The 27,617-nt window shown below is 56.3% G+C and overlaps 1 protein-coding gene across 2 annotated transcripts in view; it reads left to right on the top strand.

The window, feature by feature from the left end:
- The first annotated feature begins 12,532 nt into the window (after window positions 1-12,532).
- BCAR1 (BCAR1 scaffold protein, Cas family member) overlaps window positions 12,533-27,617 on the top strand; it is a 34,307-nt gene continuing 19,222 nt past the window's right edge. The window contains exon 1 of one of the 2 annotated variants that reach the window (XM_037516159.2): window positions 12,533-12,588. In XM_037516159.2, coding sequence (XP_037372056.1) covers window positions 12,577-12,588 — 12 coding nt within the window. In that variant the 5' untranslated portion in view covers window positions 12,533-12,576. Of the gene's footprint in view, window positions 12,589-23,902; window positions 23,952-27,617 lie in introns of those variants that run through there. The other variant, XM_037516158.2, reaches the window with a different exon arrangement.

Genomic DNA, 27,617 nt, shown 5'->3' with positions numbered 1-27,617 from the left:
ATCATTTAAACTCACATCACCCCAGCTGGTCTCCTTAAAAGAAAAGAGGTCCAAGGGAAGGGCAGTTCAGGCATGGAAGGGTTGCCATGGTGATGAGCTTGCTGGTGTCAAAGAGATTTCTCTGCATCCCCTTCCAGGCCAGCAGACATTCCAGAATGATACCCCCAAGTGACTCCTGAAACATTACCTGGGAGATGAGTAACTCAGGAGATCTGCCAGGTGCCCCCTCCCAGTGGTGCGAGGCCTGCCTTCCCCTCATGCACAAGACCTTGGCAGATGCAGGGACAGGATGTGAATGGGCCATATGCGGGAAAGAAGCCACAGCAAGCCTCAACTTGCTAGATGCAAGTAAATAGTTCCTAATGTAGGTAAATGAGCTTGAAATTTGAAGACACCAAAATGTATCACACTCAACATCTGGGTTTTTTGTGGACACTGTGGAATCATCCATCTCAGACTGTCCAGTCTTTAGGCCCTTGTTCTAGAGCCGTGAGGGAGGCTGCTATGGGTGACCTGAAGGTGTGCAAGAGTGTCACTGGGCCCAGCTGCTCCCCTCTCCCAAGGCCTCTGCAGAGGGGCCAGGTAGCTCTCCTCCTACACTAGCCCCACTAATCTCTGTTAATGATTTATTGCCTTTGCACCATAACCTAAATGTGCCTATGTTAGAGGACCCTGACTGGAATGGAAGGCACATTTGGGTGAGCCTTCTCCGCCCTGGATGCCCCGTCAAACTGCCTCGTCTTCACTGTGGTCTCTGACCCTCCAGCTGTGTTTCAGCTCTGCCCTTGAGCTCCATTATGGGAGTTGGAGTCGTCTGAGGTTGGAGTTCAGAGACAGGGAGGAGAGCCTGCCCATCACCCAATCACTGCTCTCCCCCAGCCCCTCCTACACCAGATAACTGGGGCTAGAAATGATGAGAATAAGATCATTGCAGAGGCCAATTTTGTCTCTGCAATAGGAGAAGTGTTGACCAACACTTGCAAGTACCCATGTAGTATAATAAAAATATTTGGTGTTAGTGTTATCCTGGCACAGAGTTCCTAAAACCCTTGGAGTTTATTGCCTTGTATGCTAATGAGATGACTCCAGGGGGTGCATTGGGTAGCTTCAGAAAAGTGATTGGCCCCACTTTAGTGTAGTTCTTCCCTTAACACCAAACATCCCCCACAGGCAACTAAGAGGTAGCATCACAGAGTGGACCCCCACATCAGAACACAGTCAGGACATGCTAAATCCCAGTCCTTGCGTGCATGGCATGGCCTCCTGCCTCCCTGGCCCCATTTCTGCATCTGTAAAGTAAAGGAGATGAATCATCTCCTTTAAAAAATTACCTTGAGGGCCTCCCCTGGTGGCACAGCGGTTGAGCGCTGGGCTGCGAAGCTGCCCACAGCCTCTGCAGCACCGGTTCTATCCCCGGCCACTGGCAAGGGTCCCACATGGCGTGACAGACCTCTCCTTCCACGTCCACTGCTCCCCTTAGCAGTGTATTTCGTCAGTCTGCCTGTTCTGTTCACTGCTCTGGCTCTGGTGAATTCTTTCACCCTCCCGCGCATCTGGCCTATACCCCGGTTCTTGTATAATAAATAAATCTTTAAAAAAAATTTTTTTTTAAATTACCTGAAATATTTGAGACAAATAGAAAATTTTTAAAAATTTCAAAGCCACCAGCTACATATTTAGGGACATTCATTTTCTTTCCATTTCAGATAATCAAGCCCCTAAGTTCCTGCCACACAAGTAAGCCAGGACAGTTTCCTCCCTATCTTCAACTTAGACGGCCCTGCTGGGAATTTCTCCTACTCGCCATGGTCTTGGAAGACCCAGCAGAGTGCTTACCTCGCAGCTGTAGTAAGGCCTGGGAAACAAGTGAAAAATTCAAAGAACAAAAACCTAAGTTCCAGCAAACACAGTTGAAGAGACGACACTATGCTGCTGGGTTGGCAACAGATGGCAGGACACACACATGTTCCCACCAGTTAAACTGAGTTTGTGGCATGTCAGCTAGGTTGCTCTACAGCTTGGAGAACACCCAAGCCAGCAGAGCATAGCACTCCTGTCAAAACAAGCCCTGCGGGGCACATTACCCAGCGTCCAGGCCAGCTCGACCACCATCACCACTGTCGTGCCAACCTGAGCTCCTGTTGCGTGAGGTTTACGTGCCTCCTTCTTCCACTTATGATACACTTATTGTTCTGATAGTAGAAGTAAACTCTTCATTGTTGGAAAATTTGAAAGCAGAAAAATTTTAATCTGCTATAATCTTTTTTAAAGATTTATTTATTTATTTATGCATACGAGAACTGGGGTGTAGGCCAGAGGTGCTGGGACGGGGTGAGAGGATTCATCAGAGACAGAGTGTTGCAGAACAGGGAGAGCTACTGAGGGGAGAAGGGGGCGAGACAGGAGAGGTCTATTGCACCATGTGGGTTGCTCCCTGGCCAGGGATCAAACTCAGGCCTTAACAATGATAGTGCTAAGACTCCCCTATGCCACCAGGGAGCCCCCTATAATCTAACAGAAAACTGCTATAGGCATATGGGTTGCTTGCAGTCTTTTAATGTGCCTTTTCTTAACACAATTGGAATGACACTGTGCTTGTGTAGCTAATATAGAAGCTACTACCATGTGAGACAATCTAAGTTTTAAATTCCTTAAAATTAAAAATTCAGGTCCTCATCACACTAGCCAAAGATTTCAAGAGCTCAATAGTGACTAGTGGCCACAACACTGGGTGGTACAAGATGTGCACATTTTTATCATCAGAGAATCCTCCTGGGCTGCGCTGGTGTACAGAGAATTTTCCCCCATTTATTCAAACATTCCTTGAAGGCATGATTTTTGACAGCTGCATAATAGGCCATTATGTGATTGTACTATAATTTGTTTTACTCATCTTCCACCACTGGCCATTGAGGTTATTATAGCTAATGCTGCGATAAATTGATGAAACATATGCGTCTCTGGTTCTTTCCAGATTACTTCTACAAGTGAGTTGTGTCAAGGAAGGTCTTCGTTTTGACTACCTTATAAATATAATGCCCACTTTCTCAAAAAGTTTCCCTTTTGGGCCTCCCTGGTGGCACAAGGGGCTAAGCACAGCACTATGAAGCTATCTACAGCCACTGCAGCACCAGTTTGAGCCCAGCCAGGTTGCTGACCCACATGCGCAGCAGACCTCTCATGTCTTGCCCACTGCTCCCCTCAGCAGTATATTTCAGTAGATCTGCCTGTTCTGCTCCCCACTCTCTCTCTGGTGAATCCTCTCACCCCTGGTACCTCGGGCCTGTACACCAGTTCTTGTGTGCATACATAAATAAATCTTAAAAAATAAGTAAATCTTTAGAAAAAATTTCCCTTTCTCCAGCAGTACAGTTGTGCCTCTTATATAAACCCTCTGAGAAGATTCAGCAAGGAAGCTCTGTCTGCCTGTCAGTGAGCAGAGCTCCTCTCCTCTCCCCCAAGCTCCTTCCAGAGGGAGGTCCTGCAAGCGACTCCTAGATAGGCACAAGGGCCCCCAGGACAAGGAAGTCAATAGCCATTGACTCATTCAGGGCAAAAGCAACCTGTAAACTCTGCACGTCTGTGGAGGATGCTGGTGGTTACCTGCCCAGCCTTTCTCAGACATACTATCACCCAGCTGCTGGCAGTTGGCTGCTGTTTACAGTTGCCCCTCCTCTGGAAAATTGCCCTTGGCAGCATGGACTATGCCTGGCCAGAGGCTGCACCTGCCTCATGCCGGGCAGGAGACAGGAACCAAAGGCCAGTCCTCCAGCCCAGCCCCTGGGTGGGGCTCATTCTGTGGTGCAGTCACACAGCAGGCTAGAGCAGGCTTCCAGCAGGGAGCACCCCATCCCTGCTTAGATCCCCCCCACGCCTCTCAGAAGCTGCTTTCAGAGAATCCCAGCTCATGTTTGGCTTCTAGGAAATGACAACCCTGCAATGTCTTGCACTTTCTAGGTGCATGATCAAGACTTCTGTGTAGACACCAGCTCACCTGGCACCCTGGTCCCCCAGGTTCAGACTTCCCCTACGATACAGGTTCCCAGAGGAGCTGGATCCTGATGCCTTAAAATACCCTGAGGGATTTATTAAACGTGGTTTCTAAGGAAATAGTGGTGGATCCCAGGTTTGAAGACCCAGCTGGCGCCAGGTCCCTCAACACCTCTCTGAGCACCTGACACAGCTGCCCTCCTGCACAGAAGAGGAAACCGAGATCGGAAAGAACTGGGGTACAGGCCAGAGGTGTGGGGAGTGAAAGGATTCACCAGAGACAGGGTGGGGAGCAGAACAGGCCAAATGACTGAAGTACACTGCTGAGGGGAGCAGAGGACGAGACAGGAGAGGTCTGCTGTGCCATGTGGATAGCTCCCTGGCCAGCCAGGAATTGCACTTGTGTTGCAGAGGCTGCGGATAGCTTCACAGTGCTGTGCTTAACCCCTTATGCCACCAGGGAGGCCCAGGCCCTTGGAATTCTGGCTTATCTTTGAAGTTCCAGTTCCAACACCTGCACCACCTCCTCCAGAAGTCTTTGCCACCCCAGGTGGCCATGAGTTCGGAGCCCACAGGTCTAGCATCTCCACCGAGGCCTCTTAAGGAGTCTCTGGGTCTTAGCCTGGCATTCAAGAAATGTCCCTCAGTGAGTATCACTCCATTCCTCTCTGATCTGTCATCCAGATGATGTCTTGTTTTTCTGGAACCTTCTGGCTAAGCATTCCTTCTGTCAAACATTGAGCCCATGGGCCTTGTGTAAGAAACTTGCCTGGGGTTATTCTGGAGGCAAGAATCTGGGCCAGCCTCCAGCATCTGCCTTAGTCTGCCCAAGGGCATCCCTCAGGAGGGGAGCAGGGGAGGGGAGCAGCAGAATGGTCTCCTGCCTCCAGGGAGCACAAGAAGAAGAATGCTTCTGTGTGGTAGTACAGGCTGATGGGTGGTGGCTAGAGACTGGAATCAGCAATTCTGACAGCAGCAGCATTTAGCTAGTGTCCCCACTTTCCCCTAACCCCCCACGTCAAGTGCCATACCAGCCCTTATATACCGCCTATCCCAGCCCTCCCAGGAATTTGGAAGAGGGCCTCCATACTGCCCAACTCTCTGAGCCTTTCACATTTAGTAAAATAGGGTTAGGACCTCCTGGAGCTGCGGATGCTTTGCTGCTAAATTTATTAATCCCCATCTCATCTATGCTGGAAACATGCTCGGAGTACAGTTACCCAGCTGCAGTTCCCACGGCAGCTCGTAGACCACCACTCGCCTGCCCCTGCTCAGCAGAGGTGTCGGGGAGTCTGTGTTCCTGCCAAAGTGCTGACCTCGCTCCGACAGTGACTTCCTTCCTGTTTTCACAAGGGCCAGTGTTCTCTTGGGCTGCCAGGCAGTTTCCCAGCGCCCAGGACAGACCCTTGGCCTCCAGGCAACAGAGAAGCTGACAGGGGCTGGGGACTAGGTTCCTGCCTCCCTGAGAACACAAACTGCTGCTCTGGGGACTTATACTGGTGACCCCAATGTGGCAGCTGCTCTTGTGGGCGGGTTATTTAATAATTTAGAGACTGTATACTATTCAGTTAGGTGGTTTCATCTCTGCATTCAGAAACACAATGCCCTGGGGATTGTTTCCAGTGGAGAGTAAAATTCCACTTGTCACCTCCACCAGGAGCACAGCCTGTTCCTGGAAGGGACTCTGGGTGCTTACAAACATCCTGGAAGACCAGGAGGCAGGGGCCGGGTCCTGGGATCAGAGGTGGAAGCTCACATTCTGGCCCAGCTCAGCTGTCCTATGCTCTGGGCCCCTGAGAAGTCCTTCCCCGCTGTCTGCCTGCGTGTGGGTGAGCCAGGATCTTTCTCTGCTTCCTGCAGGGTGGTGCCCCACTCAGCCTCCCCTACCCTCAACCCTGGGAAAGACCTGGGCACCAGGCCCCAGAGGGTTCTTGGGAACCTGCTCAAAGTAACTTGTATTTCCTAGAATTCGGTCATTGTATTTTCCCCTCAAAAAATGTTCTTTAAGAAATTGCAGTTGAAAACGTTTGCTAAGTGCAGTAAGCCAGACACAATAGGACAGACATCCTACAACAGCGCTTAAGGGTACCTTGAATAGGCAGAAAGCAGAATGATGCTTGCCGGGAGATGGGGGAGGGGAACCCAGAGCTATTGTTTAAAACGGGATGCAATTTCTGCTGGAGATGATGAGAAAGTTCTGGAAATGTAGGGTGGTGATGGTTGCACAACAGTGTAAATGTCCTTGTGCCACTGAATTGTACACCTAAAAATAGTTTAAATGGTAAATTTTATATTATGTGTGTTTCAGCGCACTTATGGAATGTGCACTGTTAAAAAATTGCACAAGTAATGAATGTTCATTTGAGAAACATTAGAAAATAGGGCCTTCCTGGTGGCACAGGGGGTTAAGTCTCAGCACTATGAAGCTATCCGCAAACTCTGCAGCATGAGTTCGATCCTGGCTAGGGAGCTGACCCACATGGCGCAGCAGACCTCTCCTGACTGGCCCACTGCTCCCCTCAGCAGTGTATTTCAGTAGATCTGCCTGTTCTGCTCCCCACTGTCTCTGGTGAGTCCTCTCACCCCCCCATTCTTGTATGCAAGAATATACCCCCGCTCTTGTATGCATAAAGAAATTAAAAAAAAAAATTTTAAAAAAGAAAAAGAAAATAGAGAAAATAATTTTAGTAACACCCACGCCCTGCTGCACTTCAACAAACATGTCTCCTATGCCTTTCTAATCCACAGACAGAAAAAGCCCTACTTATAACCAACACAGTAGTAAGCAGCTAATATGACTCCCTAAATATTACAAATTGGAAAAAAAAATCCTACCCCCCAGTTCAACATTCCTGCCACACTTTTCCCCAATGCAAATATATGACATAAATAGAAATATGTGAAATTTTATAACTAGGACCCTACTGTACCCACTGCTTGGAAGCACTTTGGCCTCACTTCTCTGTGTATGTAAATGCGTTTCCACTTCATTATGCATCATGTATGGTAACCTCCATTATTGGGTTCTGTTGTGTGAGTGTGCTGTGACCCCTTTCACTGGTGCCTGTTCTGTTCCCACATTTTCTGACTGTAACAAAAGCTGCAAATAAGGGCCTCCCTGGTGGCACAGGGACTAAAATCTCAGCACTAACAAGCTATCACCAGCCACTGCAGCATGAGTTCTATCCCTGGCCAGGGAGCTGACCCACATGGCGCAGCAGACCTCTCCTGTCTCGCCTGCTGCTCCCCTCAGCAGCGTGTTTCAGTAGATCCGCCTGTTCCGCTCCCCACTCTGTGTCTGGTGAGTCCTCTCATCCCCCACACCTTTGGCCTACACCCCAGTTCTTGTATGCATAAATAAATAAAAACTAAAATTAAAAAAAAAAACTGCAAGTAAGATCCTTGCACATATATCTTTGGCTGCTTGTGAGCATTTTTTAGGATAAATTCCTGGAATTTCTGGGTCAAAGGTCTATGCCTGTTGGGGATTTTTGGCACTGATGCTACACATCATTTGTATCGATTCCTACAAACAGCAAGCTGCTGCTCGAACCAAGAGATGGATTCCTCTGCCAGCCAAACTCAGCAGCGACGGAAGGCCAGGTAGGGGAACACAGTGCTCAGAGAGGGAACAGCTTGGGGGTCAAGGGTTGCCCCATTCATGTCCTCATCCCCGGAATCTATGACAAGGCTACCTTACAAGGCAAAAGGTGCTTTGCAGTTGTGATTAAAGTTCTTGAGGTGGGGAGATTTTCCATGTGGCCACAATGTAATCACAAAGTTCTTAAGAGAAGGAGGCAGGAGGGTCAGAGTGTGAGGAGATGCAATGATGGAAACAGGTTGGAATGATGTGGGGCCATGGCCAAGAAATGCAGGGGGCTTCCAGAAAAGCAAGAAAATGCAAGGAAAGGGATTCTTCTCCAAAGCCTCCAGAAGGAAAGCAACCCTACCAATCCATTGTAGACTTCTAACAAAATTGTAGAAAAAAAAATTGTTCTGTCTTAAGTCACTAGGAGTATAGTAATATTACAGCAGCGATAAGAAACTAATACTTCTCCCCTGACTCTACCACCAGATCCTAACGTCCCACTAACTAAAGGACCGTGGTCTCTCTCTGCACCCAATAGCCTGAGACATGAACAACCTTCCCCTCCCCTAAACAGGTGTCTCCTAGGAGGAGCTCACCCAAGGTTCGGTGCATGGGGGACAAACAAGGAGTTCTGCTGCCCAGAATTACCATCAAGGATGTTGGGAACTGAGCTTGCTTACAGTCATAGGGTAAATGTGAAGTGGTGCCAGGTCTGAACTTGAAGATCTAATCTGGCAAGCCATGAGTTCCCCATCTACTCCATTAAGCTGAGCCTCTTTCTATACTTGCCTTCATGCAGAGAGGTAATCATTCACATTTTAGAGTGAGTAAGACAGGACATCTGGCTCTGGGTACTCCTGTACCTATCAATGTGATATTATAGAGTAGTGGAGCTTGACTCTCATGTGGAAACCAGGCTTACGGAATAGGGAGATCCTTTTCTCTTCCACTCCAGAGTCCACAGGGCCCCATAGACCCCTCTAACTCTTGAAGTCTCCCTCAAGGCTTCCCCAAAACAGTATCAGTTTCCGTACTCTATGAGGAGTTGCTAAACCATGCCTGGATAAAGTGCAGGGCACCGGTGGTCCTGGGCATTTAATTAAGAAAAATTCTGTACCAGTTCCAGTTCCTCACACTTTACCTGAGTCATTCAACTGAATCCGACCAACCACCCAGGGAGTGGTATTCTCCCATTTCACAGATTTGGAAACTGGGCCCAAAGTGCACAGGACATTCAGCTTCAAATAGCAGGGCAGGATTCAAACCAGGTGATCTGAGTCAAGAGCCCAGAGATGCCTGGGGTTGGCCTGGGGAGGCATTCCTTTTGACACATTCAGTCAATTTTTCATGCAAAAATCCAAAGATTTTGCAAAACCATCTGGATTTCTAAATTCTCTTGAAAAATTCTATTCTCCAGCTGAAGGAACTCCCAATGGCCAATTTGAACAACAAAAAAAAGTAACATTGGATTATAATCCAAAGTATCAAATAAATATCTACCACTATTACCTACTGATATAAATGATTGAATAAGTAAATAAATGGAGGAGAGTCAGTTTCCACACAGAATTCCAAATAATTTATGCAGGCACTGTCCTCATCAGTAGGAGGGACTTAACTCCTCACTCCTGTGTGTGGGCTAAGCACAGTTATCACCTTCCAAAGAGTCAGCATGGAAAGCAGTAGAAAAAGGAGTAAAATTGTACTGGAGAAATCTGACATTGTCTCCAATAAGTGGGTTGATGGTCTGTGTTCTTGATATGATGTGGTGAAAATGGTATTTCATCTCTGGGGTCTTTCTCCTAAAAACCCATAAACCGGGCCTCCCTGTTGGCACAAGGGGTTAAGCAACGCACTATGAAGCAATCCACAGCCTCTGCAGCGCGAGTTTGATCCCCAGCCAGCCAGGAAGAAACCCACATGGCACAGCAGACCTCTCTTGTCTCACCCGTTGCTCCCCTCAGCAGTGTATTTCAGTCAGTCTGCATGTTCTGCTCCCCACTCTGTCTCTGGTGGATCCTCTCACCCCCCCCCCCCACATCTCTGGCCTGTACCCCAGCTCTTGTGTGCATAAATAAATAAATCTTTAAAAAAAAAAAAAAACATAAACCCCAGTTTAATCTTGAGAAAAACATCAAATTTGCACCAAGGGTCAGTCTAAAAAATCCCTGACCAGGACAGCTCGAAACTGTCCAGGTCATCAAAAACTAGGGAAGTCTGGGATACAGTCACAGCCCAGAGGAGCATCAGGAGATGTGACTACTGATGTGGGATCCTGGTTGGGACCCTCGAACAGGAGAAGCACAGAGGGGGAACACTAGGCGATCTGAGTAGCGTGGATATTGGAATAGAACGGAATTTGGATGTGTCAGTGTAGGTTCACCAGTGGTGACAAATGCTCCGTGCTACAGAAAAGTGTTACCACACACCTGAGGTGCCTCCAGAGCCTCACCACACGCTGCTGGGTCAAGGGTTCCTCTATCAGAGAGGTCCCAGGTTATCTGGAGGTGTGGGGGGAGAAGGAGTCATCTCCCAGGCCTTGGCCCCTCCCTCTAGACATGACAAGACCAGGGGGATGGAGACTGGGCATGGGTGTCCTGAGAGCTATATATGAAGTTTGTCTCAGCCCAGATTTATTCTTGCCCGTGTCTAGTACCAGGAATAGTAACTCCTGTCTCCCTGGCCAGGCCTCAAGGGCCCTCTCCATGTGCTGGAGCCAGCTCTGAAGTGATCCCGATGAGGCCGCAGAGTGTTTTCCACAGGGCTGATAGAGTCATCCTGCCATCATCTGTACACCAGGGAGAGCAGGGTAGGGGTGGGGGTGTGTGTGGGGAAGGGAGGAGCATCCTCAGCTGTCACAGACACCTGCTAGTGTGTATGGAGGGTGCTCAATCCCCTGATGGGGTTCCTCTGCCTCTCCTCAACTCCACACCCCAAGGCCGTGGACCCCTGCCTCAGGATAAGTGAGAGCTCCCCCCACCCCCCAAGGATGTGCTAGTAATACCGTTCCCAGGGGAAGCAGTCTGGGGGCAGGCACTGGACTGTTGTGGTTTGGGCTGCATCCCTCCCCCAGGTTCCCATTTCTTGTGCCCAAGGGTGTAAAAGGAATCTGTCCCCCACGGTGCACCAGTTGGCCCTGGGCACCCAGAAATAGGGCTGATGGACTCGGGGAGGAAGGCCCAACAAGGGAGCAGCCTCTGAGACTGAGTCGGCAGCGGGTGGGCACGTGTGGCCCAGAGCCCGGGCACCAGGCTGAGCTGCTGCTCTCAGCTCAGGAGTCCTGTTGCCAGCTGGATGCTGGCGGGTGGGCACGGGCAGGGCTGCCTGCCAGACACACACAGAACACCCTTTGAGGAGGTGGCAGCTGTCGGCCCAGACACCCCTCTCCTTGCTGTGGCCCCGCCTGCTCCCCTCCAAGAAGGCCTTGCAAGCACTGTGCTGGGAAAACTGAGGTGCACAAGTGGAACCCCAGCTCAAGGACTAAAGTGTGGGGGCAACCCTGCTCATTTGGAGCAGGGAGGAACCCTGGCTCTTCGGCCCCAGAAGTGGTGGCAGGACTCCATTTCCCCCTTTCTTGTACATCTCAGCTTGTTGGGGGTGGACCTTCCTGCAGAGGTATCCCTATGCCTCGGGGGAAAGGCTAGCCTCCTAAACCCCAAGAGGTGACCTGCTAACAGGGGGCTTTGGGGTCTGGGGGCAGAGCTGTGTCTCTGGGAAAGCCCATCCTCCTGCCATCTGTACTGTTTTCTTCAATCACCTGGGGGCTCCTGGTGCTGCACACCTGGCAGACAAAAGAGCCTGTCCTGCTGGGCATCTGCCCCTACAGATTGCTAGGGGGCTGGAGCTCTCTCTCTGACCCCCAGGATATGGCATGAGCTGGCTGCTGCCTGCCATCCTCCTGAAACAGGTGTCTTTCCTCCCTGGACATTTCCCACTCACCCCACCCACCCCCAGAACTTGGTCTAGGTGCTTGCTCATCCTCCCCCACAATGGCAGCCCTCTCCCCTGTCCTCTGGCTTTGCCCAGGAAGGACTCCCCAGGGAGCAGGGACAGTGGTGGTTGGCAGAACAGAGTGGTCAGTCCCTGGTTCAGCCTTCTGGGAGCAGTGGGATCTCAGAAGCTGTGTTCAATGTGACATGAAAACAACAATGTCCAGGGGCAGGAGCTGGGGGGTTAGGACGCCTGCATGGGCCCACAGCCTGGAGGTTCCATGTTTGGACATCAGGCCAGATGTGGAACACTGAAGAAATTGGGGGTGTTTACGGGATGGGGGAAAGAGGGAGGAGATAAAGGCCGGCTGCACTGTGAGCATCTGTCTTCTAGTGTCTGGGGGCTGGTTCATGAGTGAGAGTGGGGGTGACCGGGAGCCAGGATCCTCCCTAAAAGTCAGCCCAGCTCTGTCAGGGTGATCTGAGAGGATGAGCTGGTGATTGTTCCCCAGGAGTCGGGGGCTCCCCAATCCCTTGGAAGGCAGTGTGGGGAAGGCAGACTAGGCGGAGGCGTCTGGTCAGTGCCGAGTGTGAGGTCTGGACTTCCAGCTGGGGGCAGCGGGAAGGGGCTGGACAGCTGCTCCGCTGACCTGCCGAGGCCTCCAGACACCGGGCCTGGCCGCCTGGCCGCGGCCGGAGGGCTGCGCGCGCTGGGGGCTCTGGCCTCCACACAGACGATGGTGAGACTCGAAGTGACCCCCGAGGGCCGGCCGAAGCATGGAAACCCAGGCGCCTCGCCGCGTTGGGCCGACAAAAAAATGCCGGGGTCCGGGGTCCTCGCCTTTAACGCGGCCCCCTGCGGAGAAGCCGCGCGGGGGAGGGGCGGCGCGGGGGCGCATGCGCGGTGCAGTCTGGAGCGGCCGGACCGTCCGGCAGCCGGGAGCGCGCAGGAGCCCTCGGGACCCCGAGAGCGCCCGACCCCGCCAGGGGGGCTCTGAGGGCGCGGCGGAGCGGAGCCCGCAGCCTGCCAGCGCCGCTGCCCGCCGGGCCCCGGGAGCGGCGGCCAAGATGTCCGTGCCGGTGAGTAGCGCCCGCTGGCCGGGCCGGGCTGTGCCGTCGTCCGGCCTGCGACCTCCCGCCGCGCTGCAGGCCTGATGCGCCGGGGCCCCCGGGCGGGGTCTCCCCACCTGGTGTCCTCGGAGCGGGGGTGGGGGGAGGCCGGGGGTCCTTGCCAGGCGGCCTCTCTGCCCTGCCTTTCTTTTCATCCTTTTCCAGGAAAGGCTGGGGGGCTGGGATCCTGCTGTCTCCTCGGGGTGGGGGGGGCGCCCCCCACCCCCAAGTCCCAGGAGGGCTGTATTGGTAGGGGTTTTTGGTGGCCTCCCCGATGGGACAGCTGGGCCACCAGGAGGCCATTCTGGCCCCCAGGACTCCCTACCCGGTCGACCAGGCCTAGCGGTCAGAAGTCTGTCACTGCTCCCCCTGAACTCCCCGCAGGGCCACGGGGTGGGGTGTCCGTGGGGAGGTCTGGGCTAGCCCCAGGAAACCACCACAGATAGCTGCCCTGCTGTGCTCCAGGTTTCCAACCAGGATGGCCAGGTCTGGAGAGCGGTCAGTACCTCTGTCCGGAGACACCCCATCCCCAGGATGGCTTGGATGTGTGCCTCTCCCTCCAGAAGGGCTGATGCGCTCACTTTCCTGGGAAGTTTTCCTCTGCAGCTGAACCCCCTTCCTCCCTCTTCACAGTAGGGGTGTTCTTTTGGCCTGATAGCCCCTCTTCTTGGTCCAGCAGGCCAACTTGGGCAGCCCCCGCGCCGTAGCTCCACACTTGGGCCCCACTCTGGAAGCATCCAGGCCCTGTCTCCTAAAGCAGACGGGCGATCCTGGCTTCCCTCTGGGTGACCAGGCCTCAGGGCCAGTCCCCAACCCACTTTACAGATGGACACACTGAGGTGGGAGGCGGGCACACTGCCTCCTGCCTGGAGCGGGCGCCATCTGCAGGCTGGAGAACCATGGCCTGTAGCCATTGTTTCTCTGCTGAGTGAGGGACTTTTTCCTCTGGCAGGAAGAGACAGTGGGCCAGGGTCTGTGCACCTGTCCTTGTTTTTGGGATTGCTCCTCACCTGGGGAACCTCATCCTCATGACAAAGCAGACAGTTGGGGCTTCCTGGCAGGGCAGTGGACTCTTAATTAACCACCATAGAGTGTGAGGAGATTACTGGAGGAGAGATGCTGTGTAAGTGCACAGCATTGTTATTATGGAATTAAAGATCCCAGCTCCTGCCCGCCTCCAGAAGCAGTAATACAGAGCTACAGATGAAAAAATTAGGGCTTCCAGACTGTGCTGATGTGAACCCCCGCCCTCTTCTTCCCCCTCTCCTTACCCCCCCCCCCCCAAGCCCTGATCTGTTCTGGTTCGCAGCATAATTGCCTCATCTTTAGAAAGAAAGAAAAAAGACAGGGAATGCCTGCCAAGCCCTTCTTCTCTCCTGCTCTGCCTTTCTGCACAGCTCTGAATCTCTTTTGGCCTGGGACAGCAGAGGACCTGCCCGGCCTTTGTGGGCACTGGGACAGGGTGGACTGCCTGAGCCTGCTTGAAAGCCTGGGTCTCCAGGCCAGGAGTGAACAGGGAATGTGACTGCGACCACATCAGAGCCGGGACAGAGTCTGTTGCATTTCATTTGGTTGTCCCCGTTGCAGCAGAGTTTTGGACACAGAACCTGGCATGGCACCTGGGTCCCTTGCCTTGGAGGCCTTTGGGCGGCCTTCCTGGGCTCTGTGCTGCAGTAGTCCCATTTGTAACAAGACAGGGATGAGGGGAAGGCCAGGGTTGGGTGAGACTTGTGCAGACCCTCTGCAGCCACTGCCCTCAGGGATGCTGCAGGGTGGGGATGGGAGGTCTCCACAGGACTGGGCTGTCAGACCACCTGCTCTCTCCTGAGACCTTGGGCCGTGTGTGAGGTGGGGTGACTGAGAGGGGAAATTCACCTTTGGAGCAATGGTGAAAGGCTTAGAAACTTGCTTTCCTGTGCCGGGGTGGCCCCTTGGAGGCTTTCACGCTGAGCCGCCTGCTCAAGCCCCGCTCTTGGAGCCCAGAATGGTAACTGCCCTGTGGTGCTCCCGGTCACGGCTGGGTTTTAAGCACACCCTTTCATTTGGGCCATATTTTCCTGGATGGAGCTGACGCAGGCACTTTGGCCCGCAGAAATTATAGGATGCTTCAGCACGGAATGGGAGGTGTTGGGGGTGGGGAAGAGAGGAGGTCCGCACTGTGCAGGTTGGGCTGAGTGATGAGCTGAGTGATGTCCCGAGGGCTAGGAAGGGGGGCCCTCTAGGGAATGACTGATCGTCCCCTGTCATTTGACCCACATGAAGGGCAGGGCCCCAGGGAGGGCATGGCACACAGGGTTTTCCAGACTCCCTGCTAGGGCGCCTTCCCCCTCCCTGAACCAAGCTCACTGAGCAACCAGAGGCCCATTTCCTGACTGCCCTCTGACATCGGTCTTCCCTGGAGGTGTGGCCGGCCACCTCCAGGGCCTATCTCTTCCCCCTGGGCAGGCAGGAAGTATTTGAAAGGAAATGGCTGTGTCACCCACCTCAGATCCGAACCGACCTTGTCAGAGGATCTACGTTGAGGAGTGGCAAGCGGTGGGCTGCACCCTGGCACCATCAGTGAGAGATCACTGTCCAGCTGGTAGAGAAGTCCCCAGCTGTCTCTCTCTGCCTCTTGTTTCCTGTGTGAAGTGGGTGCAGTCGTTCGAGCCCCTGTTCCTTCACTGATTCCTCGCCTTTAGGAATCAGGGTGCTGTCATGTGTGGAGTGTGTCCTTGGCCAAGTCCTGGGCTCAGGGCTTCACAAGTTCCGGAGGCCCTGAGTCTTGCCAGGGCCACTGAGAGCTGGAGCCAGAGTGGGAACCGAGTTTGGCAGGACCCCCTGTCAGAAAGTAGCGTCAGCCTGCGTGGCCTCTCGAACTGTGCGGGCTGCGGCCTGTTCAGCTGTCCACAGAAGCTGCAGCTGCTGAGAAACTGACCCTCTGCTTGTGGCTTTCTAAGCATGAGATTGTGCAACCCTTTGGGCACCCCTGAGAGATGAGGCAGCCGTACTCAGAGGGGCCAGGCAGCTCACCCAGGGCTGTGTAGAGCCCTGTGGGTACAGCCCTGTGCCACCCCAGCTTTGTGGGTAGATACTCTTGGTGAACCTCCAACAGTGATCCTTGGAGCCCCCTTTGTGCCTGGCTCTACCAGCCAGAGCTGTGATGATAGAGCTGGTCAGGAACCTGGGACTCTGCCCTGGGCCCCACTGGGGCCTGCTGGAACGGGCTCATGTCGGGTCAGGGGGCGAGGCACTGGCCAAGTCCAAAGTCCGCAGTTCTGTCTCCAAGGCACCCAGCGCGCCCTTTCCTGCCACATCCCCGCCTCCTGCCCAGCCTTGCCTCAAACTGTCCTTCTCTGCAGGAAGTGATCTGCCACGGCCTGGCTCACCAGGTACCTCCTGCTCACCCTCCATCGCTCAGGCGGGGCAAGCTGCCCTGGGAAGCCCGTTTGTGATCATGCATTTATCGGTGGGGTTATTTGGTTACTCTCAGGCTCCCTCATCAAGCGGCAGGGTAGAACCAGGCCCGCTGGCTCCTCTCCCTGCCTCACTGCCCCAGCTTGCCGTGGCTGCCTGCGGGGAGCCTCATGGAGCCCCCACAGACAGGTGGCTCTGTCCCTGTGCAGAGGGCCTGGTGTCTTGGCCGCTGTCCCAAAGCCTTGCTGTGGGTTGAGAGAGGGTCCCAGAAGGGCTGCTTGGTGGGTCGAAGCAAGGTTCTAGGGTGAGTGGCGGGAGCTGACTGGTCTGCAGCTCCAGCTAGATACTGTACCCTCTCAGCCTCCATTTCTCACCCATGTCACAGGCATGTCAGCAGCACTTGGGGTTTTATGAGGATTTGGTGGGACACATAGAACTCTTAGTAAGAAACTGGTAAGTCACAGCAGCCACTGTGGTTGAGGTCATTATCTTTATCCTACCATGCTGGCTGGCGTGGGGGTCCAACACCCACTCCTGGCTCCTGCACAGGCGCCTTGGGAAGGGGCGATGGCCCCCCGCCCCTCAGGTCTCTTTGGCCTGCCAGTCTGTCCCCAGTGGCCTTTTGTTTATGGTTGGTGTGGTACCTGCCAAGACCTTAGTGGTGGAATGACTGGGTCCCTCCCCTGCTAGGACGCCTGCGGAACCCCTGCCTCTTGAGCCTTGGATGTACCTTAGGCGATAGGTCTGAATCACGAGGGAGTGATTTAGAGTGGGGTCACCAGCTGGCGCACCCTCCCTGAGTATCCCAGGTCCAGAGCTGCAGGACGTGAGGGCATGCGGGCAGTGCAGGCCCGTGGTCAGGTGCGGTCTGCAGCAGCCTGATTGGCAAGGACCCTGGGTGGGAAAGACAGCCCCCTTGAGATGGGTCCCAGCACCCTGAGGGGGGTCAAGCTCGTGGGTAAGGCAGGTGTGCCTCAAAGCTGTGAACACTGACTCCCCCACCCCGCCCATTTCCTTCCCTGGGCACAGGACTGTGTGCCTGCTTCCAGGCTCCTTCCCGTGTGTGCTGCCTTCGCCTCCCCAGCCTGTGGCTGGGCTTCATTGCAGTGCTCGCTCTCGCTGCATCCCAGGCAGAGCAAGGCGCTTCTTCAGCCCACTTCTTCAGCCCACTTTCGCTCCCCGGTTGCTGGTACTGGGTGGGGGTGGGGTGGGGGTGGGGACCTCTGCTGAGGTGGCGATGGATGGCGATGGATGCCCGCTCTGGCAAGAGAGGTGGTCACAAGTTGTGGCTCTGCAGTTAATCCCTTCTTTGAGAGGGATTAGAGGCGGAGGGGCCCTTTTAGTCATTTTAATTTACTGTTTAAACTCCTCCAAGTTCCAGGAAGGATTTGAAGCAGATTATAGTGAAAGACACAAATAGTTTGGAATCATCAAAAAATCCAGAAGTATGTAATGTATGGAGCAGGGGGGAAATTGATTCCAGAAAGGCTAAGCTGTGTCGCATACAAATTTAACTTTTAAGCTCCCTGAGAGCCAGGGCAAAAGGGGTAACATGCAGGTTTTAGGATCGCAGTATCTGTTGTTGGTATTCCCAGTGCCATGAATTTTGCCTCCGTGCTTGGTTTTATTTTATTTTTATCAGCTGAGACCCTTTTATTGAGCTAAATGTCACACGCAGTGACATGTGCCGATGTTAGGTGTAGTGCGATGAGTTTTCCTAATGTAGATCCACGTCCCATCCCTCAAGACAGGAACATCATCGTCTCAGAAAGCTGGCAAGGGCGCCGCCGTCGTCAGTGTCCCCTGCCCACTGGGTGCTCATCAGCCTCATCTGTCACCATGGCTCAGTGGTGCCTGTGCATCAGCCTGATGTGCGGGGAAGCCCGTGGTGGTGCTCTTTGGGGCCTGGCTTCTTCCCACTTGGCGTAACGGTTTTGAGATGTTCATCCACGTGATGGGTATCCGTCGTTCGGGTTTGTTACTGCGCTGAGTGCTCCAGTCATGAAAAAGAACTGACGCACTCATCCCGTCCTGCTGATGGCCGGCTGTCTCTAGTTCTTGTGTGCGATGTATTTTTTAAGTCCTGGGACACTGGCGTTGTTTCAGTATTTTCTGAAGCCTGATATCCCGTCTTGAAGCATACCCAGAGAATTGTCTGTGCCTCCAAATCCTGGATCCCCTCAAGTTACGTGCTTGTTCCAAACGTGCTATGGAGCCAAAGCCCCTCTGTTCACACAGTCCTCGGCAGGGACCTTAGGGTTTGAATTAGCTCTTCCTACATTGCTTGTGAGGTTCATCGCCTTAGGTTTTTGGGATCCCTGTATTTCTCCGGGGGTCTCTGTCCACTCCACCTGGAAGATACTCTTGATGTACCCACTTCAATTCTGGGAGCCCCCCACCCCGCAGACACCATGCTGTGGCTGGGGGGGAGTCGTTTGAGAGCCACGCCCTTCATCCCTGACACCTCTGTGTGCTGCTCTGCACCCACCAGTGCAGTTGACACGCCTGTGCTATTTTTATAAACCTTTACTGTTATTTTTTTCTGCATAATGAGCCTTAGCAAAAGATCCACACATCTGCTCAAATGCCACCTCCTCAGAGTGGGCCCCTAAGCACCTTGCATAAAATCGCCATTTCCATCCCTCTGTTGTCTGCTTTATTCTCCTCAGACCTCATCACCACAGATCTTCATGTGGTTATCTATTTGTGCCTCCCTCTCCGACCACTGCTGGCTGAGGGGGGAGATGCTACCCACCTTCCAGCATCAACTGGTAGATCTGGGAGCAACAGATCTCTTCAGAAAGATTCTTGTCCCTGAGTCTGAGCAGTCTGGGAAGTCTGAGAGCAGAGGGAACATAAATGCCTGGTGCCTGGTGCCTTAGTGCCTAGATGCCTGGCAGGCTGGGGGCGCTTTTGGTGCCCACAGGTGCCCTGGTGATGGCAGGGAAGCTGGCAGTGGTCATGTGTCACGCACGCACAGGCTGAGGGTCCACATCAGCTGAATGAATGTTCTCTGCTCTTATAGGTTAAACAGGGCGCTGGCTCTCCTGGGGCTAATGGGGCCTTTCTCTGTAGGTTGGAGAGGTTCAGTGGGGTGCCGCCTGGTGTGGTCAAAGGAGGGGGACAAAACAGTGCTTCTCCGGGGGCTGCCCTGCTCTGCCTTCTCTGTGTCCACTCCCTCCTGTCCTCTCACTCCACTGGTCTCAGAGTTCCCTCCTGTGATGCCACTGGCTCCCTGAGTTGCCACTCCTCGTGGCCTGGCTGGGCAGTGCTGTTCTGCCCCTCTGTGGGTCTCTGGGTCTCTGGACGTCTCCGTGTCTCTGTGGGTGTGGACACCTGGTCTCTAGCAGAAACAAGCATGGGGGGTGGCAGATGGCATGTGAGGTCACCCTCCACCCCATGGCCCAGATCTGCTGGGGCTGGTTGCCAGGGGCTGGGGAGAGGCGACAGCAGATGGCCACTGGAGTAGCTTCTTGACCACAAGCTCCTCCCTACTGGCCCAGGCCACGGTGGAGCTGGGCTGCCACCCGCAGCTTAACACACTAGGGGCAGGGACTTGTCCCTGTGCTCTGCCTCCTCCTTCCTCTCTTCTCTAGCCTAACAGATCCCCTATCCCCATTTCTTCTGCCAGCCCCTTTCCTCCCCAGGCAGTGTTCACCATGCAGAAGAGGGGCCTCCGTCCAGCGGGGGTGGGGGGAAGTCAGTGTACTTAGGCTCCAGCCTTCTCATTACACACATTGGGGAGCTGGTTGTGGGTCGAGATCACCCCTCTGCCCCAGCCTAGAGACTGCTGGTGCTCATCAGGAGTTGGGAAAGTGGAAAGAGGGGGCGCAGACGAGAAAGAAGGACTCAGCACCCCTGGGGATTCTGTGCGCAGAGACTCTCTCCAAAGAGGTACCTCCCTCTAGGTGCCTCTGCTGCTGTTTAAAGCAGGAATGGAATTAGGAGTGTGCTGCTCCTCCCAGCTCCTGGTCTGTGAAAGAGTCAGAGGAGAGAAGAGGAGGGGGAGCTGCAGGAGGGTGGTGGCACTGGGTTTGCTGGGATCCAGGCCTGGATCTGGGAAGGCTGACCTGCCTTCTGCTGCACCCTGCAACCGTGCCCGCACCCTGGATTTGGTTGTAGATGGTGGGGCTGTCCTACTCCCCAGCCAGTCACTACCATAATGACAAAGAAACTCCCTGGTTGGTCAGAGCTGGGAGCGCAGGGGAGGATGAGAAAGCTCTTTATGGCTGACAGCCCCAACCCCCACCCTGGGAGGGCATGCTGTGCTCTGCCTGGGTCACCTGGAGTGCTTTCCTCCCAGGACATGCCTTCGTAGCCAGTGGGTAGGTCACAGTTATGATTCTGCCACTTCCTGGCTTTGCGACCTGGGCAAGGTACTGCATCCCTGGGTAGTGGTAGTTCTGCTCTGCTCCCCAGGGTGGCAGCAGGGACCCAGATGTGTGTGTGATGGAAGGCCACCCACAGGGGCCCTGGACTCTTACACAGACAGGGCTGGCCCCAGCTCACAAGCTGGTTTTGAGCTTGCCAACACTAGCGGCCAGCCTGGGGGGGGGGGCGGGGAGGCGACAACTCCCTGTGGCCCTCCAGATACATCATTTCTTCCTGTCCCTGGGGCTGGCAGCACTCACCTCCGGCCTCAGGAAATCCTTTCCTGCTGCTGCTCCCAGAGCCGGCCATCAGCTGACCCATCCAGCCACCCTCTCGTGCTGCTGGGAAACCAAGGCTTTAGGAGGGTCATGTGGAGCAAGCCATTTTAGTCTGCTCTCCTCACTTGACATTGCCATGAGAATTTCCTTGTGTGATTTTTGTCTTTGAGAGTGGCCATCTTCATTGTACAGCATTCCATTGAGAGACAGTGGCCTAAGGTCCCTGAAGGTTATGTACACCTTTGTTCAATGTTGGAAAAGCGGCTCAAGCACTGCTGGGCCTACAAAGAGAACATTCTTTGTGCAGTGAGACCCAAGAAAGCCCAGAGAATGGGAAGGTTCCAGGTGCTTCTCCCCTCTTGGGTCTCAGTGTAGCAGCAGCCCTCACCCCAGCAGACAGTTAAGGAGTGAACGAGAACCATGTCCTGTGTGCTGGACCCACCATGTTGCCTGCCCTGACAGCTCTCCAGGCCCAAAGGAGGGGTGGGTGACTGCCCCCTTGCCTGTGAGCTTATCCTCAGCCTGGCAGGAGGGGCCAGGACGCTGTGGGGTGACTGGCTACCTTCTGGACAGGTGCTGGGTCTGAGTTCCAGCCATCTCCATCCAGTAACACCCCCAGGCTCCACATCATTTTGCCTTGTACCCCGGGAACCTCAATAGGGTAGAGGTGGCGCTGAGGTCTGAACTCAATTATGTGTTGAGGGGAGGGGTTGTTAGGGTCTCAGCTGCCCATCCTTTGGGATCTGTGAGTGGGACAGAGGCCTTGGCTTTCCAAGTTCAAGTGTCCCTGCCCTTGACGCCCTCCCTGTCCTGTGCTGAAGTCGCTGCAGAGCAGTGAGGGTGCGGTCTTGCTGCCTCACCTTCCCTTCTTTGCCTGGGAGTTTGTGGGACGGGGCCAGGGCCAGGAGACGGAGTCCCAAGCCTCCTCTTCTGGCAAGTGGGATTTATGGTGAGGGCTGTTGTGCAGGATGCTGTGGGTATGAAATGAGCACGTGATCGCAGAGCCCAGGCTGGCAGAGGCTGTGCTGGGGTCTGGGTCATCATCAGAGCTCCTTGGCAGTCAGAGGGGTTGGGGGTGCCCAGGTGTATGCTTCCCCCATACACCTAGCTGGAGCCTGCTCAGTGGATGCCCCTCCTCCACCCAACCACCTACTGGCACATAGGCCTGGGAGGGGCAACACTCCGCGTGCCCCCCCCTCCCCCCCACTTCACTTCCAGCACAGTGGGGCACAGATCCTGGGGCCTGGATTCCAAAGCGGAAATGCCATTCTGGGAGGCACAGGCTGAGGGGGGGGGGGTGTGCAGTTTAAGTGGAAAAGGAGCAAATTTTTGAAATGCCTGTGACTGAACTGGGCGCCCCTCCTCCGCATGCCTGTGCACACCAGCAGCCCCGCCCCAGTGCTGCTTTAATCCTGCCCCCTTCCTTTGGTCCCAGCCTGCTGCCTCCTCTGCCCCAAGGCCAGCTAGGGCCTGTCCTAAGGCTAGCCAGGATAAAACAGAGCCAACCCACTGAGAGCCAGTCCTTTTGGGTCCCCGCCCACCCCTGCAGAAATCTCCTGCTTGCTAGCCGGATCCTTTCTGGCTGTGAGGCCTGCCTGGCCCAGGGCCCTCTCCCCCTTGCATAGCAGTGGAGCCTGGGAAACCAGCATAGCTGACCCCGTGCTCGTGCATGGCCCATGGGTTCCATCTGCTCCCCCACGACCTGGGTGCCATCAGATTGAGGGCAAGGTCCAGGATCTGGAGGGGCCTTGTCCACAGCCTCCGGTCTGACTTGGGGACGCTGGCTATTGGGAAGGAGCAGGGGAGCTTTTCCCTGAGAGCTGGCTCCTCCTGTGCGGAAGTGGACTGGGAGGGCATAGGGTGGTAGCTATTTGTCCCATTCCTTTTTTTTTTTTTCAAATGTTTGCGTACTAAAGACAGACACATCATTGGTTTTTTTTTTTTAAGATTTATTTATTTGTACATACAAGAGCTGGGGTACAGGCCAGAGTTGTGGGGGTGAGAGAATTCACCAGAGACAGAGTGGGGAGCAGAACAGGCAGACGGACTGAAATACACTGCTGAGGGGAGCAGCGGGCGAGACAGGAGAGGTCTGCTGCGCCATGTGGGTAGCTCCCTGGCCTGCTGGGGATTGAACTCGTGCTGCAGAGGCTACTCATTGCTTCATAGTGCGGTGCCTAACCCCTTGCGCCACCAGGGAGGCCCTCCCATTCCTTTTTGGGTCTTTGGGTTACTCTGTGTCCAGATCCCACTGTTCCTTACCCACCCCCTATGCTTTGAGTTCTGCTCAGTGGATCCGCTTGATGTTCAGGTGCCCCATACCCAGTTTTTCTGGAGGAGAGGGACCCAGGCATCAGGCTTTGTTTAACAAGCTCACTAGGACAGCCAGAAGTGGGCTCCCCTATGCCAGCTCCTTTATTTTACAGATGAGGGCGGGCCTACCCGAGGGGACACACTCGGCAGGGGAGCGGAGACCTGGGTGAGAGAATTCACCAGAGCCAGAGCCGGGGAGCAGAGCAGGCAGACTGACGAAGCACACTGCTGAGGGGAGCAGCGGGCGGCAGGAGAGGTCTGCGCGCCATGTGGGACCCTCGCCGGCGGCCGGGGATCGAACCGGCGTTGCAGAGGCTGCGGGCAGCTTCGCAGCCCCGCGCTCAACCGCTGCGCCACCGGGGAGGCCCCCAGGTGTGTGTTTCTGGTGGAGGGAGTCTGTGAGTCCACCTTGGGCCGTGCTGGTGTGTCTTTTATAGACCATGCCGGTTCTGTTGGCGAAGCCGGGCTTACGGCACTGCCCACCTGGCAGGGCGAGCTGCCGGATAGTGCAGGGTGTGATCTGCCCGCAGATCCCGGGGAGCAGCTGGACTGTCAGCTCCGGAGCAGGTTACACCCGCGGGCCCTGCCGGGGCGGGGGGCGGGCGAGCCTCTGGAGACGGGGCGGCATCCCGCGCGCCGGGCTGGAAGCCCCGAGCCTGGGCCGGAGCTGGGGTGGGGGGTGGGGGGTGAGGGGCGGAGGGGCGGCCCCGGTGGGCGGCGCGTGCCCGCGCGCTCCCGCGGCCGCCCCGCCGGCTGATTCGCAGGGCCGCGGCGGCCAATGGGCGCGGAGGTCGGGCATGCCGGGAGCCGGGCTGGGCCGGCCGGGCCGCGGCGGCGGGCGGAGCGGGCGGGGGCCGGCGGGGACGGAGGCGGCCGGGCCCGGGCGGCTGCGACCGGGTCGGGACCCTGAGGACGCGCGGCGCGGGCAGCCGGGCGGGCGCCCCGGGCGGAGCCGGCGGGATGAGCTGCTACCTGGTGAGCGCGGCGCGGGGGCGCGGGGCGCGGGCGGGTCCGGTGCTCGCCCCGGGCGCTGCCCCGCGCGGGAGCCGTGAGCCGGCGGCCGTGCGGGGCGCGGGCAGGTCTGCGCCCGCCGGCCGGGGGAGCCCTGCGGGGGCGCCCGGGCCGGGGTCCGGGGTGCCGGGGCCGCCCCCTCCGCCCCCGGCCCCGCGCTCGCGGGCGGCCCTGGGGACGAGCCGGACCCTCCGCGGCCGGGCCTCGGGAAGGCCGAGCTCGGGGCCGCTGGCCGGCAGGAAAGTTCCTGGATCCGGGAAAGTTGTTGGCGGGAGGCCCGCCCCTCCCCTCTGGCCGCCGCCGCCGGGTGACCTTGGGCCTGCGCCCCGCTTTCGCCCGGCCCCCCAACCCCGGCCCCGGTTCCTCGACCGCGCGGGATCGCGCGGGTCCCGGGGTGAACTTCCCGCAGAGCCCGACCCCCGGCGGCTCCGTCGTGGCTCCCGCGTGTCTGGGAGCTGGGGTGGTGCCCGGACCCCCCAGTCGGCGCGGCCGGGGCGCCGGGCTCGGTGCTGGTTAATTCGCCTCCGCCCTCGCGCCGGCCCTTTACCTGCCCTGGCCCTGCAGGGGCGGTGGGCGCCGGGTCCTGCGGCGGGAGGCCAGGGCGGTTTGGGGGCCCTGCCGCGTGACAGGCAGCTTAGATGGGGCGGGGGCCTTGGGATTCACGGTTGGGGGAGTCACCTGCCCCTTGACCTGGCGGAGTGGGCTCCCGGGGTCCCTCCTCGGCGGGCAGCGCGGGGCTGGAGGGGGGGCGGGGCTGCGCGCTGGTCCCCGCAGCCCGGGCTCCCCGGCGCTGTTGCTGCTGTGATCTCCGAGAAGCTGAGATCTGCTGAGGGGTGGGGGTTGTTGGGCCTTAGGGCTGCGGGCTGCGGGCATGTGGGCTTCTCAAATTCCAGACTGGGGCCAGGAGCTCCCTTTCGGGTCATGAAAACATGAGATGTCGGTTCTCAGCACCGCTACCCCAAGGAAGGGTCTAGATGGGGAGGCACTCCTTGGCTTGGCTGCGTCTTCCCTGGAAATTTCAGCCAAGCCAGGAGATGTTCCCATCCCCTTGAGGTGGGGGATACGCTTCCCCGTGCGCATGTCCTTTCCCTGGTGGAGAGCTGGATAGTGGGGAGCCAGGGATGGCAGGACTGGCAGGCCTAGAAAACAGGTGTGTGTCCCATGCCCCGGGGAACGGTAGCAGGTCCCCTCAGGTGCAGGTGGCATGTGCAGGTCTCCCGGGTGCGGGTGGAGCCTGGAGGTCTGGGGAGGAGCTGTTGGCAGGGCCTCTGGATACCAGCACCCAGCACTCCCTTGGGCGAGGGAGATCAGTGGGAACCGGATGGAGGCAGAGTAAGGGCAGCCCAGCTCCTGGCAGGACAGGCACCTTTGGCTCTGGGAGGAGGACTGGAGCCTCCAGCCGTGACTGTGTGCTAGTGGGGACGTGAGCCTGTGAACTGGCACCACCTTCCTAAGGCTGGGCAAGGGATTGAAGTAAGGGTGGTGACACTGGGGCATCCTGTGTGAGCTGGAAAGGCCCCGAGACAGCTGCTCTCCCGGACAGTCATAGACATGGCGCCGATGGAGAGACCAGGACCCAGAGCTGGTGTGGCCTCATGCTGTGCTTCACACGTGCGCCTCTCCCCGGGATTGGTGGCACTTTGGTCCTTGGGGGGCCAAAGTGCTGCTGGGGCCGCTCACCTGGTGAGGTCCCTCTGACTCCAGGGCTCTGCCTTTGTGTCCACTCGTGGCATCCATTGAGGCGGCCCCACCTCCCTTTTTTCCAAGGCCTGGAGCCTTCCCTCTTCTGCGGCACTCCCCTCCCGCCCTCACGTAGGAGCCATGCAGTTGGGGCAGCCAGCAGGCAGGGAGGTGCATTCTCAAGGAGGCTTCTCAGCGCGGAGGGGCAGTGTGGGGCGAGGGGCAGTGTGGGGCGAGGGGCAGTGTGGGGTCAGCAGGCTGTAGGTGGGAGTGAGCTGGGGCTGATGAAATCATGCTGGGTCAGGGCCTTGGGCCAGCTTCTCTGGATTCTTAGGGTGATCTTTCTCCAAGGGGGTCTTCCTAGCCCTCTGTCGGCACCCCTTGCTGACCCTCCAGCACTGGACGGTCTAGCTGCCTTAACTCCTTCCCACGTCAAGGTGAGGAGTTGGGTGGCGGGTCCCGTCTTGGAGTGGATGGGGTTCAGGGGTTGGGAGTCAGACTCTACTTCAGGCCCTATCGCTGTGAATCCAGAAATCAGGGATTTGGTACTTGTTTGAGCTGAGGAACCCCACTTTTTATACCACAGTGTCCCCCTCTATCGCTGCACAAGTGGGTGGTGCCGCTGAAAGGGCCACCAACAATTATGTAGCACTGGAGAGCGACTGCAGGGGAGAAGCTCCTGTCTGAGTGGAGAAGCCCACCCTTGTAAGGAGTGCAGTTCCTGCTGTCACCTGCACCGTTCCTTCTGCCTCTGCCCCTCCCTGATGCCAGATCTGGGACTGAGGAGAGTCTTGATCTCTGTTCTGGGCCTGGGGTGCTGTCCCTGCAGTGCAGGTCAGCCTCGTGCTGAGCCTTCTTCTGAGTACTTTGGAGAATCCTGTGAGTCCTCCCAGCAGGGCCCTGGGGCAGGGAGAACAGTGTGTGGTCAGGGTGCAACTCAGAGGTTCTGTGCAGTGGAGCCCATTCCTGAGCTGCTAGCAGCTGCATGGGCTGGAGGCTGGAGGGCTCTGCCCTCACCCGTCCCGTGCCAGCGCCTTCGTGCTCTGGCCCCACTCCTGCCTGTTCTCATTGCCCAGGGTGTGTTGGAGCTGCAGGTGCCGGTGGCGGGAGGTACTCCCCATGCCACCTCTCCTCCTCTGCCCAACCTCAGGAACAGTACCTGGGACACCCTGGCAGAGGTGGGGGCAAGGGTGTGCTGCCACCCCAAGCTAGCTGCGGCCACAAAGGCATCTGCTGTCTCTGCTACAGCCAAGACCAGGCTGTGGCAGGTGCCTGTGTGTGGTAATCCCTGGCAAAGGCCACAATAGGTGGGCTTTTGGTCTTTAGTTTTGCAGATCTTTTCTCTGGCTGTGGATGTCAGACCAGGATCTAGGGACCCACACAGCCCCTGCTCTGTTCTCTGAGCCTCAAGTCTCCTTGCAGTCAACAGGCTGGAGCCATGCTCCCCTTGGGATGTCTCTGGATTAGGGGTTCTCCAGGCTCCTGCTCACTGTTAGCCCAGCACTGAGGACTTGAACCTGACCATTCTGTCGACCTTGGGAGCCTTGGGGGAGATGCATGCCAGGTGGGCTGGTTCCAGAGTTCCACCCAGGGTGAGGTTGTGGAGATGTCTGGGCAGGAAAGGGAAGAGGTGCTGTCCTTCACAGCCCCTCACTGCCTGGGAGGTAGGGCGAGGGGATGGCCAGGACCCTGCCAGGGGATCTGTGGTCGCTGTCCCTCCAGCGGTGTTCTTGGCGCAGGAGCGAGCAGGTTGTGGGTGCAGACTGCCAGACACAGTTGAGCCTGCATCCACCACTGAGGGTTCTTTGGGACAAGCAGAATACCCCAGAAATAAACTTGACCCATGTTTGAGATGGTTCTGGGTATGAAGGGAACCAGTGTTTCCTGAGTGCCTGCTGGGTGTGAGGATCTGTTCTGGGGATGGGTGTATGTGGGACTGGAGGGTGCAGG

This window comes from Talpa occidentalis, unplaced genomic scaffold (assembly GCF_014898055.3).
Source record: "Talpa occidentalis isolate TD23 unplaced genomic scaffold, MPIMG_talOcc4v2.1 talOcc4.17, whole genome shotgun sequence".
Classification (NCBI taxonomy): domain Eukaryota; kingdom Metazoa; phylum Chordata; class Mammalia; order Eulipotyphla; family Talpidae; genus Talpa; species Talpa occidentalis.
This window is presented reverse-complemented; position numbering and strand designations above follow the sequence as displayed.